Source organism: Orycteropus afer, unplaced genomic scaffold, assembly GCF_000298275.1.
Source record: "Orycteropus afer afer isolate SDZICR_OR568_19922 unplaced genomic scaffold, OryAfe1.0 scaffold00611, whole genome shotgun sequence".
NCBI classification, from domain to species: Eukaryota; Metazoa; Chordata; class Mammalia; order Tubulidentata; family Orycteropodidae; genus Orycteropus; species Orycteropus afer.
In genome coordinates this window covers 448,188-463,314 of record NW_006922198.1, presented here as the reverse complement: position 1 = coordinate 463,314, position 15,127 = coordinate 448,188, and the positions used below count along the sequence as shown (strand labels likewise).

The window sequence follows — 15,127 nt, the reverse complement described above, 5'->3', positions numbered from 1 at the left end:
TGATCGTGAGCATTTCTTCATATGTTTGTTGGCCGCTTGAATATCCTCCTTGGTGAAGTGTCTATTCATGTCTTCTGCCCATTTTTTAATTGGAGCCAACATTTCTTGAGAAATACTTTTCTGTTCTTTGACTGGTCAGGAGGAAATAGATAACTCAGAAGAAAACTAATTTAGTACTTAGTACTAATACTTAATAAATACTTCAGATAACTGAAGAAGTAGGCGTAGGGGGATGGGAATCAGTTTCAAGATATTTATGAATAGAAGAGCTTGAGACAGAGGCAAAAGAAGAAATCTTGATTTAGAGGTAAGAGAGTCTTCTCATAGATTATAACCTCCTAAAAAAGAAGCAGCATCTTATATTCAACAGTAATTTTTTATTATTCAAGAAAACTCATTGCTGTCTTGGGAAGATGAAACCAGTTATAGTGGTAGTGGTGGTTGGTAAAGCTGTGTTTATGACTGTGGTAAAGCCAATAGGTAAAGACTCTCAAAGTGAATGGTGGAGTAGGGAAGGCCAGAACTCCATCATGTCACCAGCAAAAGCATTGACTAAGTTTGCAAAAACTATCAGAATTAACTTTTTAGAACTCTGGAGTATTTTTTTTTTTTTTTAAATGTTTTATTGTGGTTTAGGGGAAAGTTTACAAAGCAAATTCGTTTTCCATTCAACAGTTTATACTTGATTGTTTCGTGGCATCAGTTGCAATCTCCTCAATGTAGTAGCACTTTTTGCACTTCCTCCCTGGTTTTACCATTTCCATTCCCCTAGCTTTCCTGCCCCTTCCTGCTTTCCAAATTTAACTTTTGGGCAAATGCTGCCCTTTTAGTCTCAAATAGTTAAATGTTCTGAGGAGCACATTCCTCATGGGTGTTATTGTTTACTTTATTAGTCTGCCTGTAATTTGTCTGTAAGGTGGTCTCTGGAAGTAGGTTCAGTTTTAAGTTCGAAAGGGTGTCTAATGGCCATAGTTTCAGGTCCCACCAGTTTCTATCAGACCAGTATGTCTTGTCTTTTTTATGGATTTGAATTTTGTTCTACATTTTTCTCTCACTCCTGTCCAGGACCTTCTGTTGTTACTCCGGTCTTAGCTGGGCACATCTATTTCTTTGGTCTCAGGCTAATGGATGCTGTGGTTCCCATGGTCCATTAGTCCTTTGGACTAATTGTTTCCTTGCATCTTTGATTTTCTTCGCTTTTCCTTGTTCCTGGTGAGAAGAGAGCAACAGTTGTATCTTAGATGGTGGCTCAAGTTTTTAAGACTCCAGTAATTACTCACCAAAGTAGGATGTAGAAACTTGTGTTTATGGACTATGTTATACCAATTGACTTAAATGTCCCTGTGGAATATAATTTCAACAGTCTTCACATGTATAGTTCAGTGACATTGAATATGTTCATGTTGTTCAACAATCACCATGAACTGTTCCCAAATTTTTTGAGCCCCTTTAACAGAAGCTCAGTGTCCTTCAAGTGTTGTGTTCTGGATACCTAGTGCCACTCTGACAAGAATATACCACAAATGGGATGACTTTAACAAACAGGAGTTTATTCTCTTACAGTTTGAAGGCTTTAAGTCTGAGTTCAAAGTGCCAGGCTCTAGGGGCTGGGTGAAAGCCCCTTGACCTTGGACTTCAGCTCTGCTCCTTGCTCCTGGCCCACTGAAGCTAGAGGCATCTCTTCACTCAAGCAGCTACTGGCTACTGAGGCTAACAAGCCCAAGGTCGACAAATAAAATGGCATAGTCCGGATGTTACCAAATCACATGGCAGGCCATTAATTCAAGTCCATTATAAGTCCCAAGGTCAGCAGAACATGGAAGGCTGCTGAACAGTGACACACTACATGCAGGGTCCAAATGTGCCATAAGCTACAGACCATTCCCAAAGCTGCTGCTTATATACAGGAAGCAGATCACATCCCTAAAGCAGCTACTCAGCTAGTCCAATACATTCCACCATGAAGTTAATTACCAATCTTACCATGGGGGATAACTATATCCAGCTGCCTAGCCACTCAATCAGGCCTAGCCAAGTTGACATGCAGACTTAACCACCACATGTTGTGTCTTCCTTTCCCTCTCCTTCTTGCCCCTCCCTGGTGGTTACTAATAAACTCTGATCTCTGTATACTTACCTATTATAATTCACATAAATGGAATCATAGAACATTTGTCCTTTTGTGACTGACTTTTTTCACTCAGCATAATGTGCCTCTGGGTGGACTCAAACTTCAAACCACCAATCTTTCTATTAGCCGCCAAATGTATTAACCATTTTCACTGCCCAGGGACTCCTTAGGGTGATGGAAAGGTATAGATTCAGTTGTTTTAACTGGTATTCTTTTTTTTTAATTGTGAAAGTTTACAGAGGAAATTCATTTTCCATACAGCAGCTCATATACACTTTGTCTCATGACATTGACCACAATTTCTCACAATGCACAGCTCCCCTCCCACGTCCTCCCCATAGTCACCTCTTCCCTGTATCCTTCCCTCCCATGCACTCTTGCCCCCCTGAGCTGTCTCCCTATACATACACGGCCCTTCCATTCTCCCATGATTGATCTCTCCAAACAGTGTATCTACTTAAGGTAACTGTTCAGCTCATATGCCTGTCTTTTGTTTGGCTGGAAGCCACAGGAGTGGGTTCAGTTCCAGACCTGAAGGGTAGCTAGGGGCCATAGTCTTAGGGATTCCACCAGACTCTATCAGACCAGCAAACCAGGTCCCATTCATTCATTCATTCATTCAATTATTTTATTTATTTATTTTTATATGATTTTGAGTTTTGTTCCACATTGTTCTCCCACTCTATCCAGGATCTCCTACATAGATCCCCCTCCAAGTGGTTGACAGTGGTAGCCAGGCACCATCTAGTTCTTCTGGTCTCATAGTCATATAGGCTGAGGATTACATGGTGTACTGGTCGTTTGGACTAATTATTTCCATGTGTCTTTGGTTTTCTTCATTCTTCTTTGCTGTGGATGAGGAGAGACCCATCATTGCATCTAGATGGCTGCTTGCAAGCTTTTAAGATCCCAGTCGCTACTCACCAAAGTAGGATGTGGAACAATGTTTTTGTGTAGTATGTTATGCCAATTGAGCTTGATGTCCCCTGTGACCATGATCCTGAGCCTCCAGGTCCAACTACTTGCTCCCTCTGGGTAGCTGGCTGTGGCCAAGAAGTGACTACCACCTTGTCCCTTGTCAGCTCTACTATATTCCTGGGAATTCTTACAGAGCATACAAATACATTTGAAAAAACATTGTCTGCCAACCCTGTACATGGTCATGGGCACACTCACTCCTGCATAGATATGTCTGATAGTTGAGCCTGTCTACCCATCAATATTTGCCCTCACTGACAACGCAGAACTGTATATGCAGAAAGGTTCATCTTTGTTGAACTGATACTCTTTCATTTCAGAGGTACTTAAAATTGGTTTTAGTTAAAACTGATCATTTAAGATTAAAAAGATGGACTTGCCATGGTTTGTTTTCTTATCAGTAGTCTTGCAGTTGTGATAAACTAAAATTGGCATTTTGTTTTTCAGGTCCTAAACATGCAACTTTCAGATGGAGGACAAGGAGATGTCCCTGTTGATGAAAACAAACTCCACGGTAAACCTGATAAAACCTTGCGCTTTTCCCTCTGCAGTGATAATCTGGAAGGAATATCTGAAGGTGAAGGGTTACTTCATTCAAGGAGTTATGTGATTCAAGTAATATTTGTTTTGTGTTCTTTAAAGGAGCCTTATAAATCATAATTATGTCATCTGTGCTTCTCACTGAGGAGAGTAATGATGTTTTCCTCTAATGACTTTGAACAGTTGGTTGTAGAGGTTATTATTTCACTATAACTAAGATTGTAAGAAACAGTTGGAAGCTATAAAATGGAGAAGATAAAAGTCATTATTGACAAATAGACTATCAGCAGGTCTCCACAATTAAGATGCACCAAAGCTTATAGAGCTCCTTTAGAGGGATATAATGCATGTTTAAATCGAAAAAAAATACTCACAAGTATTTCAGAATGCTGTGTATACCTTTCAATGTTCTGTATTTCTTTATTCACATGTTCTCATGCACACCTTAATGAACGAAAGCAAACATTGGAAATAGGAATAGGAAAGAAAATTAAAAGCCAAGATGGTGAAGTGAGAATATTTCATTCCATGTACTAGGGATGTTTACTAACGTTTTAAAATAAACGTAATTAACTTTGTCTTTTATCTAACATTAAAAAACAATCACATAACTGTGTTTTCATTCTTAAAAAAATGCAGAAAAGCAATGTAATCATCTGTAATCTTAGCATTCTGTTAATAACAGTTAACATTTTGGTGTATTTATAGCAAAATTAAGCTCGTGCTTTTTTGTGATTTTTGTTTTTTAACAGTATAGCATTTCCTTTTATAATTTAATATTCTTAAATAGCATTTTAATGATTGTTTACTTTCACATGGAGAGATCATAATTTGTTTAATCATTTGTCTATAATCAGACTTGTAGATTGTTTTTACTTTTCAGACACTGTAAGAAATCCTGTAATGACCAACCTTAGATTAATATTTTAATATTTCCCTAGGATAAAGTCCTAGAAGCAGAATTGCTGGTTCAGAGGACATGTGTGTATGTGTGTGTATGCATACACACACATGTATATATACATATGTGTTTTTAAAATAGACTAGTTTTTAGAGCAGCGTTAGGTTTATAGAAAAATTGTGCAGAATATACAGTTTCCATGTTTCCTTTCCCCTGCCTCACATACATAGTTTTACATATTAACATCTTGCATTAGTATGGTATGTTTGATACAGTTGATTAACCAATATTGATACATTTTTATTAACAAAAGTCACACTGTTGTACAGTTTTAGGGTTTTGATAAATGTGCAATATCATGTACCCATCACTACATATCATACAGAATAGTTTCACTGCCGTAAAAATGCTCTGTGCTCTGCCTATTCATCCTACCCCACCTGCCCTCTGTACCCCAGGTAGCCACTCATCTCACTGTCTATACTTTGCCTTTTTCAGAATGTCTTACAGTTTCAGCCTAGCTTCTTTCACTTAGCAATATGCAGACATAGATATTTTAAGGCACAAATGTAGTATTAAAAGCACTTGAATTGGTCTTAATCTTTTTCAAAGCATGAAAAATTGCATGGTAGCTCAAAACTGTTTTAAAACGATCACTCAGAAGAAAAATATTTCTCTAGGTCCTTCAAATCGCTCCAATTCAGTGTCCTCTCTAGACCTGGAGGGAGAATCTGTGTCAGAACTTGGAGCAGGACCTTCTGGGAGTAATGGAGTCGAAGCTCTACAGTTACTAGAACATGAACAAGGTAAAGTGAAGTTGAACACAGTAGCAAAGAATTTACCTGATTGTGAAATAAATACTGTGCCTGCACGTAAATTGGCTATGTTCAGTAAGAGAAATTTAACTGTATAAAGACCATTAAGAGTCATTTACTCACAGTTCCTTCAGTTCGTGAAAATGTGTTTAGTTGGTAAGTTAATTGTTTAGGCTTAAATTACACTGAATACTTAACAATTATTACTTTAAATTCTGTGATATTTGACATTTCACTTGTAAAGTTTAATATTTAAAGGATGCAAAGTTAGAGACTCAGGGCTCAAGGAACTTAAAAACAGAATGGAGATTATTAAAAGTACAGTTGTTATGGATCGAATTGTGCCCCCCCCAAAATAGGTGTTGTAAATCCTAACCTATGTGCCTGTAATTATAATCCTGTGTGGCAATGGGTTGTCTTTGTTCTGTTAATGATGCAAGATTAGCATAGGGTGTGTCTTGAGTCAGTTTCTTTTGCAGTACAGAAGCCATTAAACAAGTGATTAGAAAAGAGATTAAACAAGTGAGCAAGCATGGGGGAAGATTGATGCCAAGCCATATGGAGATGTCCAGGGAATCAGGAAACCAGCTGAAGAGACAGAGAATTTCCTCCAGAGCCAACAGAGGGAGAAAGCATTTTCCTAGAGCAGCCGCCAGGTGAAATCCAGGCTCTCTGCTTGGCATGACTCGTCACCAGTAAACAAAGCTGAGGTGGGAGAACAGAAGGGCACGGATTAGCCAGGGCTAGTGCCTCCAGAGGAGTTGTGGTAGTTAAATTTGTGTGTCAGCTTGGCTGGGCCTTGTTGATTGGCTGGGCAGTTGGTGGTAGTTACTCCTCATGATGAGACTGGCAATCAACTCCATGGTGGGATCTATCACAAGCAGCTGAGTAGCTGCCTGTGGGGTGTGGTCTGCTTCCTGTATATAAGGAGAAGCCTTGGGGATTGTCTCTAGCATATGGCATGCTTGGACCCTGCATGTAGCTGTGTCATTGTTCGGCAGCCTGCCGTGCTCTGCTGACCTTGGGATTTAACAATGAACTTGAATTAAGGGCCTGCCATGTGGTTTGATAAATTGGGACTGTGCCATTTGTCGACCTTGGGCTTGTTAGCCTTAGCAGCCAGTAGTTGTCTGAGTGAAGAAAAGCCTCTGGTTTCAGTGGGCCAGGAGCAGGAGGCAGAGCTGAAGCCCAAGGTCGAGGGGCTTTCACCCAGCCCCTAGAGCCTGGCACTTTGAACTTGGACTTCTAGCCTCCCTAACTGTAAGAGAATAAACTGCTTGTTAAGGCCATCCCATTTGTGGTATATTCTTGTCAGAGCGGCACTAGATAACCAGAACAGGAGTTCTAGCGTAGTTCCTAAGGCACTTGACTGCTAACCAGAAGGCTGGTGGTTGAAACCGACCAGCCACTCCTCAGAAGGAAGGTTGGGCAATCTATTTCCGTAGTGATACTGCCTTGGAAACCCAAGATGGGGTCACTATGAGTTGAAATCGACTTGACGGCAGTGTGTTTGGTTTTTTTGGTTTATCACTACGGAAGTACATTGCCCAACCTTCCTTCAGAGGAGGGCTAGTGGATTTGAACGGCCAGCCTTCTGGTTAGCAGTCAAATGCCTTAGGCACTTTGCCACCAGAGCTCCCAGTGATACTACCTCGGAAACCCAAGGAGGGGTCACTGTGAGTCGGATCCAACTCCATGGTAGTGTGTTTGGTTTTTTGGTTTAAACTGTGAGAAAATAAATTTGTTTGTTAAAACCATCCACTAGTAGTATTTCATTTATAGCAGCACTAGAGAACTAAGACAGAATTTGGTATGAGAATAGTGGGGTACTGCTGTACCAGATACCTAAAATGTGGAAGCACTTTTGGAATTGGGTAATGGTTAGGAGCTGCAAGACCTTTAAGGTGCCTAATAGTGAAAGCCTAAATTGCCTTAAAAAGACTGATAGTAGATTAGGGAATTTATAGCCAGTTTTGGTGAGGGCTCAGAAGGAAGTGAGGGGAGCTATAGAGAAAATCTCTATCATCTTACAAAAAAAAAACCAAAGTCACTGCCATTGAGTCATAGTGACCCCTCTTGGGTTTCTGAGGCAATATCACTGTGGAAGTAGATCGTCCAGTCTTCCTTCTGAGGAGCGGGTGGTAGGTTTGAACTGCCAGCCTTCTGGTTAGCAGTCAGATGCCTTAGGCACTGTGTCACCAGAGCTTAGAGAATATATATATATGGGCATCAGCAACAGAATGTTGCTAGAAATGTGAATGTTAAATGTGCTTCTGGTGAGGCTTTAAAAGAAAATGAGCATGTGATTGGACAATAGAGGAAGGGTGATACTTTTTATGCAGTGGCAAAGCGCTTGTCTGAATTATGTTCATTTTACCTTCCTGGTGGAAGGTAGAACTTGTGAGTGATATTGGATGTCTGAGATTTCTAAGCGAGATCTTAAAAGGGCTGAGTGGTTTTTCCTTGCTACTTATAGTAAAATGTGAGAGGAAATACATGGACTTAAAAATGAATTTCAGCATGAAAACAAAATTTAAAGATTTGGAAAATTCTGTTGTACAGACTAAGGATGCATATCCTAGAATGTTCACCAAGAACATGGCTACACTGTGTTTTGTTGAAGACATTAAGCCTATGAGTGATGGATCCAACCATATAGCACTACAGATTATGTATCAGCTTAGACTGAAGGGGACCAAGAAGGAATGAAAGGAAACCATGCTGGCTGCCTATTGGAATTCTACAGGCAGGAAACAGGCCAAAGGAGCTACATCTATTGTCCCCCAAGGAAAGAAAAGGACCATCTCTGGAGTAGCGTGGAGATCAGCAGAACTATTGGAAAGAGTAGTGGGAACCAGTTTCTAAGAGTAGGGCTGTGTTATCTTGGGTCTCAAAGGGTAGAGCCACAGCCTCTTAGGTTCAGAGAATGGTATATTTGCCACCTTGGTTCCAGAGTGTGGGGCTGCTGTTAAGGTGTGCTGAGGGGATGGAGCTTCCGACACAGGTGGGGCTGCCATGCCTGAGGGGTAGAACAGAAGCTGCTGGTGTGAAAGGTGGGGTCACCATTCAGATGGTGGAGGAGAATTGGGGCTTCCCAAAACTGAGGAAGCCCAGTTGCTGTCCCAGTGGGCTTGGTAGGCAGAGCTGAGTCCCAGGCCCAGGGATCTTCCACTCAGATCCCAGAGGGTGTGGCCACCACCCAGAGTCTGGAGGGCATGGCCCAAGATGTTCTCAGAAAACAGGATTATTGTCAAGCCTTGAGGGATAATGTAAATTGTTCTGCTGGGTTTTGGACTTTCCTGGTTTCCATTATCCCTTCTTTCCCTCCAGTTTCTCCCCATTTGTAATGGACATGTCTGCCTGGTGCCTGTTTTAGCACTGTGCCTCAGAAGCACATCTAGTCTAGATTTCACAGGTTCACAGACAAAGAGGAATTTTGCTCAAGGGTGAAATATGCTTAAAGTCTCACCCACGTTTGATTTATATGATTCAGAAGATAAGATTTGGGACTCAGACTTGATTTAAGACTTTTTGGGATCATGTTATGGGGTAAATGTGTTTTACATGTGGGAAGGACATGAACTCTGGGGGGCCAGTGGCTGAAATGTTACAGATGTGTGCCCCCCCAAAAAATAGGTGTTACAAATCCTAATCTCTACGCCTGTGGTTCTCATTCCATTTGGCAGTGGCTTGTTTTTGTTATGTTAATGAGGTAGGATTAGTGTGTGGTGTGTTTTGAGTCAGTCTTTTTTTTTAAATTGTGATTTGGGTGAAGATTTACAGAGCTAATTCACTTTCCATACAGCAGTTCACATACACTTTGTCTCATGACATTGACCACAATTTACCACAATGCAACAGCTCCCCTCCCACTTCCTCCCGATAATTACCTCTTCCCTGTGTCCATCCCTTCATGCCTTCCTGCCCCTTGAGCTGTCTCCCAGTACATAAGTAGCCCTTCTTTATCCCATGATTGTTTTCTCCAAGGAGTGTACCTATGTCAGGCAAATGTTCAACTCATATGCCTGTCTTTTGCTTGGCTGGAAGCCACAGGTGTGGGTTCAATTCCAGACCTGACGGGCAGCTATGGGCTATAGTCTCAGTGGTTCCACCAGGTTCTATCAGACCAGCACACCTGGTGTACCCCCTCCCCCCCTTTTTTTTCTCCAAATGATTTTGAGTTTTGTCCACATTGTTCTCCCTCTCTATCAAGGATCTCCTACATAGATCCCCTTCCAAGTGATTGACATTGGTAGCCAGGTACCATCTAGTTCTTCTGGTCTCATAGTTGCATAGGCTGCAGATTGGATGGTGTACCATTTGCTAGGACTGATTGTATCCATGAATTTTTGGTTTTCTTCATTCTTCTTTGCTTTGGATGGGGAGAGACCCTTCGTTGCATCCAGATGGTAGCTTGCAAGCTTTTAAGATCCCAGTCGCTACTCGCCGAAGTAGGAGGTGGAACAATATTTTGTGTAGTATGTTATGCCAGTTGAGCTTGCTGTCCCCTGCAACTATGGTCCTGAGCCCACTCAGTCCCTCTGGGTAGCTGGCTGTGACCAAGCAGTGACTACCAACTTGCCTCTTGTCAGCTCTACTATACACCTGGGAATTCAGATCATACACATATACTTATAGGACCGTTGTCTGCCAACCCTATACATGTTCTTGGGTACACTCCCTGCTTCATGGACATACCTACTAGTTCAGCTTATCCATCCATCGGTCCACCCATGTTTGCCTTCACTGACAACGCAGTACTGTATGTGCAAAAGGCTTCATCTTTTTGTCTGTACCTCCCATGTACCTCTCTATGTCTTCCTCTTCCTCAATGCCACCATATTGATCACTCACATTTGGTGCATTGCCCTTCTCTTCACCCAAATCAGTACTTACCTCTGTCTATCTAACAGTGTTCCCTACCCTACCCTCCCACCCCTGGTAACCAACAAAGAAAATTTCCTTCCATAGATAAACCTTTCTTTGACTTTTACAATAACGGACTAATACAATATTTGTCCTTTTGTGATTGACTTACTTCACTCAGCATAATGTCCTCCAAGTTCATCCACGTTACGCGGTGTTTTGCAGACTCTACATTATTCTTTAGCGTTACATAGTATTCCATTGTATGTATGTATCATAGTTTGGTTATCCATTCCTCACTTGATGGACACCTAGGTTGTTTCCATCTTTTGGCTATTGTAAATAGTGCTGCTGTGAACATGGGTGCGCATATATCTGTTCTTGTCATGGCTCTCACTTCTTTAGGATATATACCTAGTAATGGAATGGCTGGGTCAAATGGTATTTCTAATTCCAACTTTTGAAGGAATCACCATACTGCTTTCCACAATGGTGGTACCATTTTACAGTCCCACCATCAGTGTATGAGGGTCTCTTTTGAGATATAAGAGATTTAAACAAGCAATTCAGCAAGCAGAAGTAGGGGGAAGATTGATAACAAGCCACATGGTGATGTCTAAGGAACCAGGAAACAAGCTGAAGAAACAAGGATCTTCCTCCAGAGCCCACAGAGAGAGAAAGCCCTCCCCTAGAACCGACACTCTGAATTCAGACTTCTAGCCTCCTAAACTGTAAGGAAATAAATTTATTTTTGTTGAAGCCATCTACTTGTGCTATTTCTGTTACAGCAGCACTGGATAATTAAGACAGTCATAAGAGTACTTTGGCAGCTCTGAGTGAGAGACACATACGGTTTAAAGGGTAGAGAAAAGCTTATTGGAGGAAATTACAACCTTAGTGACTGGCTGGCAGAATGGGAGAGAGGTCATTCTAGGTGAAGGAATAATCCAGTTTAAAGAGGTAGGGAACCATAGTGCTTATTTAAACCAAAACCATACCCACTGCTGTTGAGTCGATTCTGACTCTTAGCGAATCCATTGGGTTTCCAAGACTGTAAATCTTCACAGAAACAATCTGCCTCATCTTTCTTCCATAGAGTGGCTGGTGGGTTTGAAGCACTGACCTTTGTGGTTAGTAGCCAGTTGTTTTAAAGACCACTCACTACACCAGCAGAGCTCCTTGCAGTACTTATTTAGGAACTATCGGGAATAGGGAGAGAAGAAGGTTGAAAAATTGGTGGATTTCTGTTGTAAGGAGAAAGACATATGTGTTCTAGTAGCAAGCCAGAACCCATCAAAAATTTTTGGTTAGCTCAGGATGAGGGGGTAAGGGTGATATCCTCTTACACTTGAGGGAGATAAATTTGTAACAGCTGTTTGGAGTTGTTTATTTACAGATCTTGGTGGCCTTCAAGAGAATGTTGAGAGCAACAGGGTTTGAGGCAGTGAATTTTGTTTTAACAATTCTTTACACAAAATGCGATTTAAAACAGGTGAGAGGTTGAGGGAGCTATCCATAGAAAGCAACTGTGAAAAGAAGGTGTGGGAGTAGATTGGGAGTGGGGGAGGAGTCCCACCCGTTGGAATATCTGAGGCTGCTGAGAGGCTGGGACACAGGCATGATGTAGCTGTCAGCTCTGAGCTCTTCCCAGCTGGGGAAGTCCTTTGGGAAGAGGAGCTGCAGTGAGGGCTTCTGTGGCATCGAGGGCTCAGTGGGGGGGCTTCTCAGTCTCCGAGGGACCCAGAAGAGGGAGTATGGCTTCCTTTGAGCAAGCACCATTTCATTACTGGGCTGCTTGATGTGGGAACTGGGGGCAAGGGCAGACCCCAGGCCTTGCAAGGTATGTGCACCATGAGCATCTGAACGTGTGCATGTGTGTGAGAGGATAGTCACAGGGTGAGTGGGAACCAGGACAGGGCTCTTTGGGGTCTTAGTAAGTGGCCACGGGTAGAAGGCCTTGCCTGCCTATTGAGCACAGAACACTGTCCCTTGTGACCAGGTTGGCTGACATTGAGACCTGGCTGCTGAGGCAATGTACAAAGAAGACATGGAGGTGGCATCTTCTGACTTCCTCTAAGTTCACAAGAGGAAGACAGAATCACCATCAGCAGTCCAAGGCTTATTCCTGTGAGGCCAGACATGCCACCACCCTCCAGCCTTTTTACCAACTTTGACACCAACTGTCCCTCCCACGATATTCACTACTTCTCTTCTGGGTTCGATTATTCGTTGCGGTGGCTACACACAACTCACAGACAATGCTCATGATTGTGGGGTTTATTAGGGAAGTAAACAGGCTACAATTCAGGTTCAGGGACATGCTCAGGATACGACTCTTTAATCAAGAGAGTCTCCTCTCTGCTGTGCCCTCAAGACACTCTTCTCTGGCCTTTGGCCTCTTGCCCTGGCCTCTGCCACTGTAGGGCAGGTAAGCCTGCTGCTGTGTCTCCTGCCTCCTGGTGCCACTGCCACTGTCATTATGATCACATATAGGAATTTACTGAAAGAGCATAATGTTTCATGCAGCTGTTTTTTCTAATTAGGCTAAACTATTATTTGGTTAAAAGATGACTTCAGGGGATAGTTTAGGTCAAGTTTAAAGCATAAATCTAATCTTTGATGTGTATTAAAAAGTTATTAAGTTACGTTTTCTTGACAAATTGAATCATATTTACAATGGTAAATCTTTTGCTTACCGCTACAAATAGGATTAAAGGGTGTATAAAAACCTATTGGCATGAGTAGATTCTGACTCACAGGGACCCTATAGGACAGAGTAGAACCTCCCCATAAGATTTCCAAAGCTGTAATCTTTTTTTTAAAAAAAATTTTATTGTACTTCAGGTGACGTTTACATAGAAAATTCTTTTTCCCAATCAATAGTTTGTGTAGATTGTTCGGTAACATTGGTTACAATCCTCACAATGTGTATTTCTCTCCCTATTTCCTCTCTGGGTTTCCTATTTCCGTTTATCCAGTTTCCCTTTTCCTCCTTGCCTTTTCATCTTTGCGTTTAGACAAATGTTGCCTTGTAGGTCTCATATAGTTGACTGTTCTGAGGAACACGTTCTTCACATTGTTTTAGAATCCCATCTATTATTGGGCTGAAAAACGGCATCTGGAAGTGTCTTAAATTTCAAGTCAGAAGTTTTTTTCTTAGGCAGTAGTGCCTGGGATTACTGTAGTCTATTTCCAACCAGTAAGCCTGGTTTTTTTAAAAAAAGCTTTGAATTTTGTTCTAGTTTTTTTTTTTTTTTTTAATTTAAAAACCCGTTCTAACTGGAACCTTCTTTTGTAGTCTTGGTCAGAATGGTTGGTGGTAGTAGCTGGGCACCATCTAATTCTTCTGGTCTCAGGTTAGAGTGTGGTTCGTGTGGCTCATTAGTCCTTTGGACTAAGTGCTTCTTTGAGTTTTCATTTTTCTTTGTTCTCCTGGGCTCTGGACAGGGAGAGACCAGTAGTTGCTTCTTAGATGGCTGCTCATCTTTTAAGACCCCACATGCTATTCATCAGGCTAGGATGTAGAACATTATCTTTATGAACTGTTTTGCCAGTTGACCTATATAGATGTCCCCCAAGGCTATGATCCTTAGCCTTCAAGGTCCAATGGTTTGGTTCCGATGTCTAAGTGGTTTCTGTGTTCCATATGTGCTCTGTTATATATATAATTATACATATAGTATTTGCAAATATATATATATATATATATATATATATATATATAAATATTCACCACTGTACCTGTATGTGTACTGGTGTATTCCCAAATGCCTTCCCTCACCTGTTTAGCGTACATGTTTACTATGCATCTACTTACAAATTATCATCAATTATTACTGCTGTTGGAGACTTGTATATGTTACAGCATTTACTGAAGTTCTCCTTTATTCTTGCATACTTCTCAGTGTCTTCCTTAGCCTTGATCATGTTGTATGACTTCTCCCATATTGTGTATTATCTTCTGCTTCGTCAGAATTAATTCTTGTCTGCTATCTAGTTAGTGCTTCTCTCTCCTGCCTTCGCCCCTCACTGGTAACCATCAAAGAATATTTCTGTGTATAAACCTATTCTTAACTTTTATAATAGTGGTCTTATATAGTATTTGTCCTTTTGTGTTTGATTTACTTTATTTGGCATAATGTCCTCCAGACTCATATGTTCTGAGATGTTTCATGGATTCATCTTTATTTTTTATCGTTGCATAGTATTCTGTTGTATATATGTATCAGTTTGTTTATTTATTCATCTGTTGACAGACATTTAGGTTGTTTCCATCTTTTCGCTATTGTGAATAATGCTGCAGTGAAGATAGATGTACATACATCTATTCGTGTTACAGCTCTTAATTCTCTAAGATACATACCTAGGAATGGGATTGCTAGATGATAAGGTATTTCTATTGCTTGCTTTTCCAGGGAGTGCCATACTGTTTTCCATAGTGATTGTACTATGCTACCTTTAAAAAAGTGCTTTAATTTTTTTTTTTTGGATAGCAACAACACAGGATAATCTTGATGATAAACTGAGAAAGTTTGAAATTCGTGACATGATGGGACTAACAGATGATAGGGACATATCAGAAACAGTGAGTGAGACCTGGAGTACAGATGTTTTGGGAAGTGACTTTGACCCTAACATTGATGAAGATCGCTTGCAGGAAATTGCAGGTAACTGCTGTTTAATATCTTTGGGAGATTGCTGTTTAGATATTCATGTATGCACTCACCCTTCATGAGGTAGAGCTTCAGGGCTCTGACAAAAATGATGCATTCTAGCACTCATAGGGAAACTGTGATAATTGTGTGTAGCAGGACATTTTTGTACTTTTTTCTTTACTCAAATAGAGGTAGTGTTTTTCCCTTCTATGTTTAAACCCACTCCCACAAACCAAAAAAA

At 41.1% G+C, this 15,127-nt stretch overlaps 1 protein-coding gene across 1 annotated transcript in view; it reads left to right on the top strand.

The window, feature by feature from the left end:
• Positions 1-15,127, top strand: part of GAPVD1 (GTPase activating protein and VPS9 domains 1) — a 60,628-nt gene that overhangs the window by 12,050 nt on the left and 33,451 nt on the right. The window contains exons 7-9 of the mRNA XM_042783049.1: positions 3,557-3,686; positions 5,231-5,356; positions 14,725-14,898. Coding sequence (XP_042638983.1) covers positions 3,557-3,686; positions 5,231-5,356; positions 14,725-14,898 — 430 coding nt within the window. The remainder of the gene's footprint in view (positions 1-3,556; positions 3,687-5,230; positions 5,357-14,724; positions 14,899-15,127) is intronic.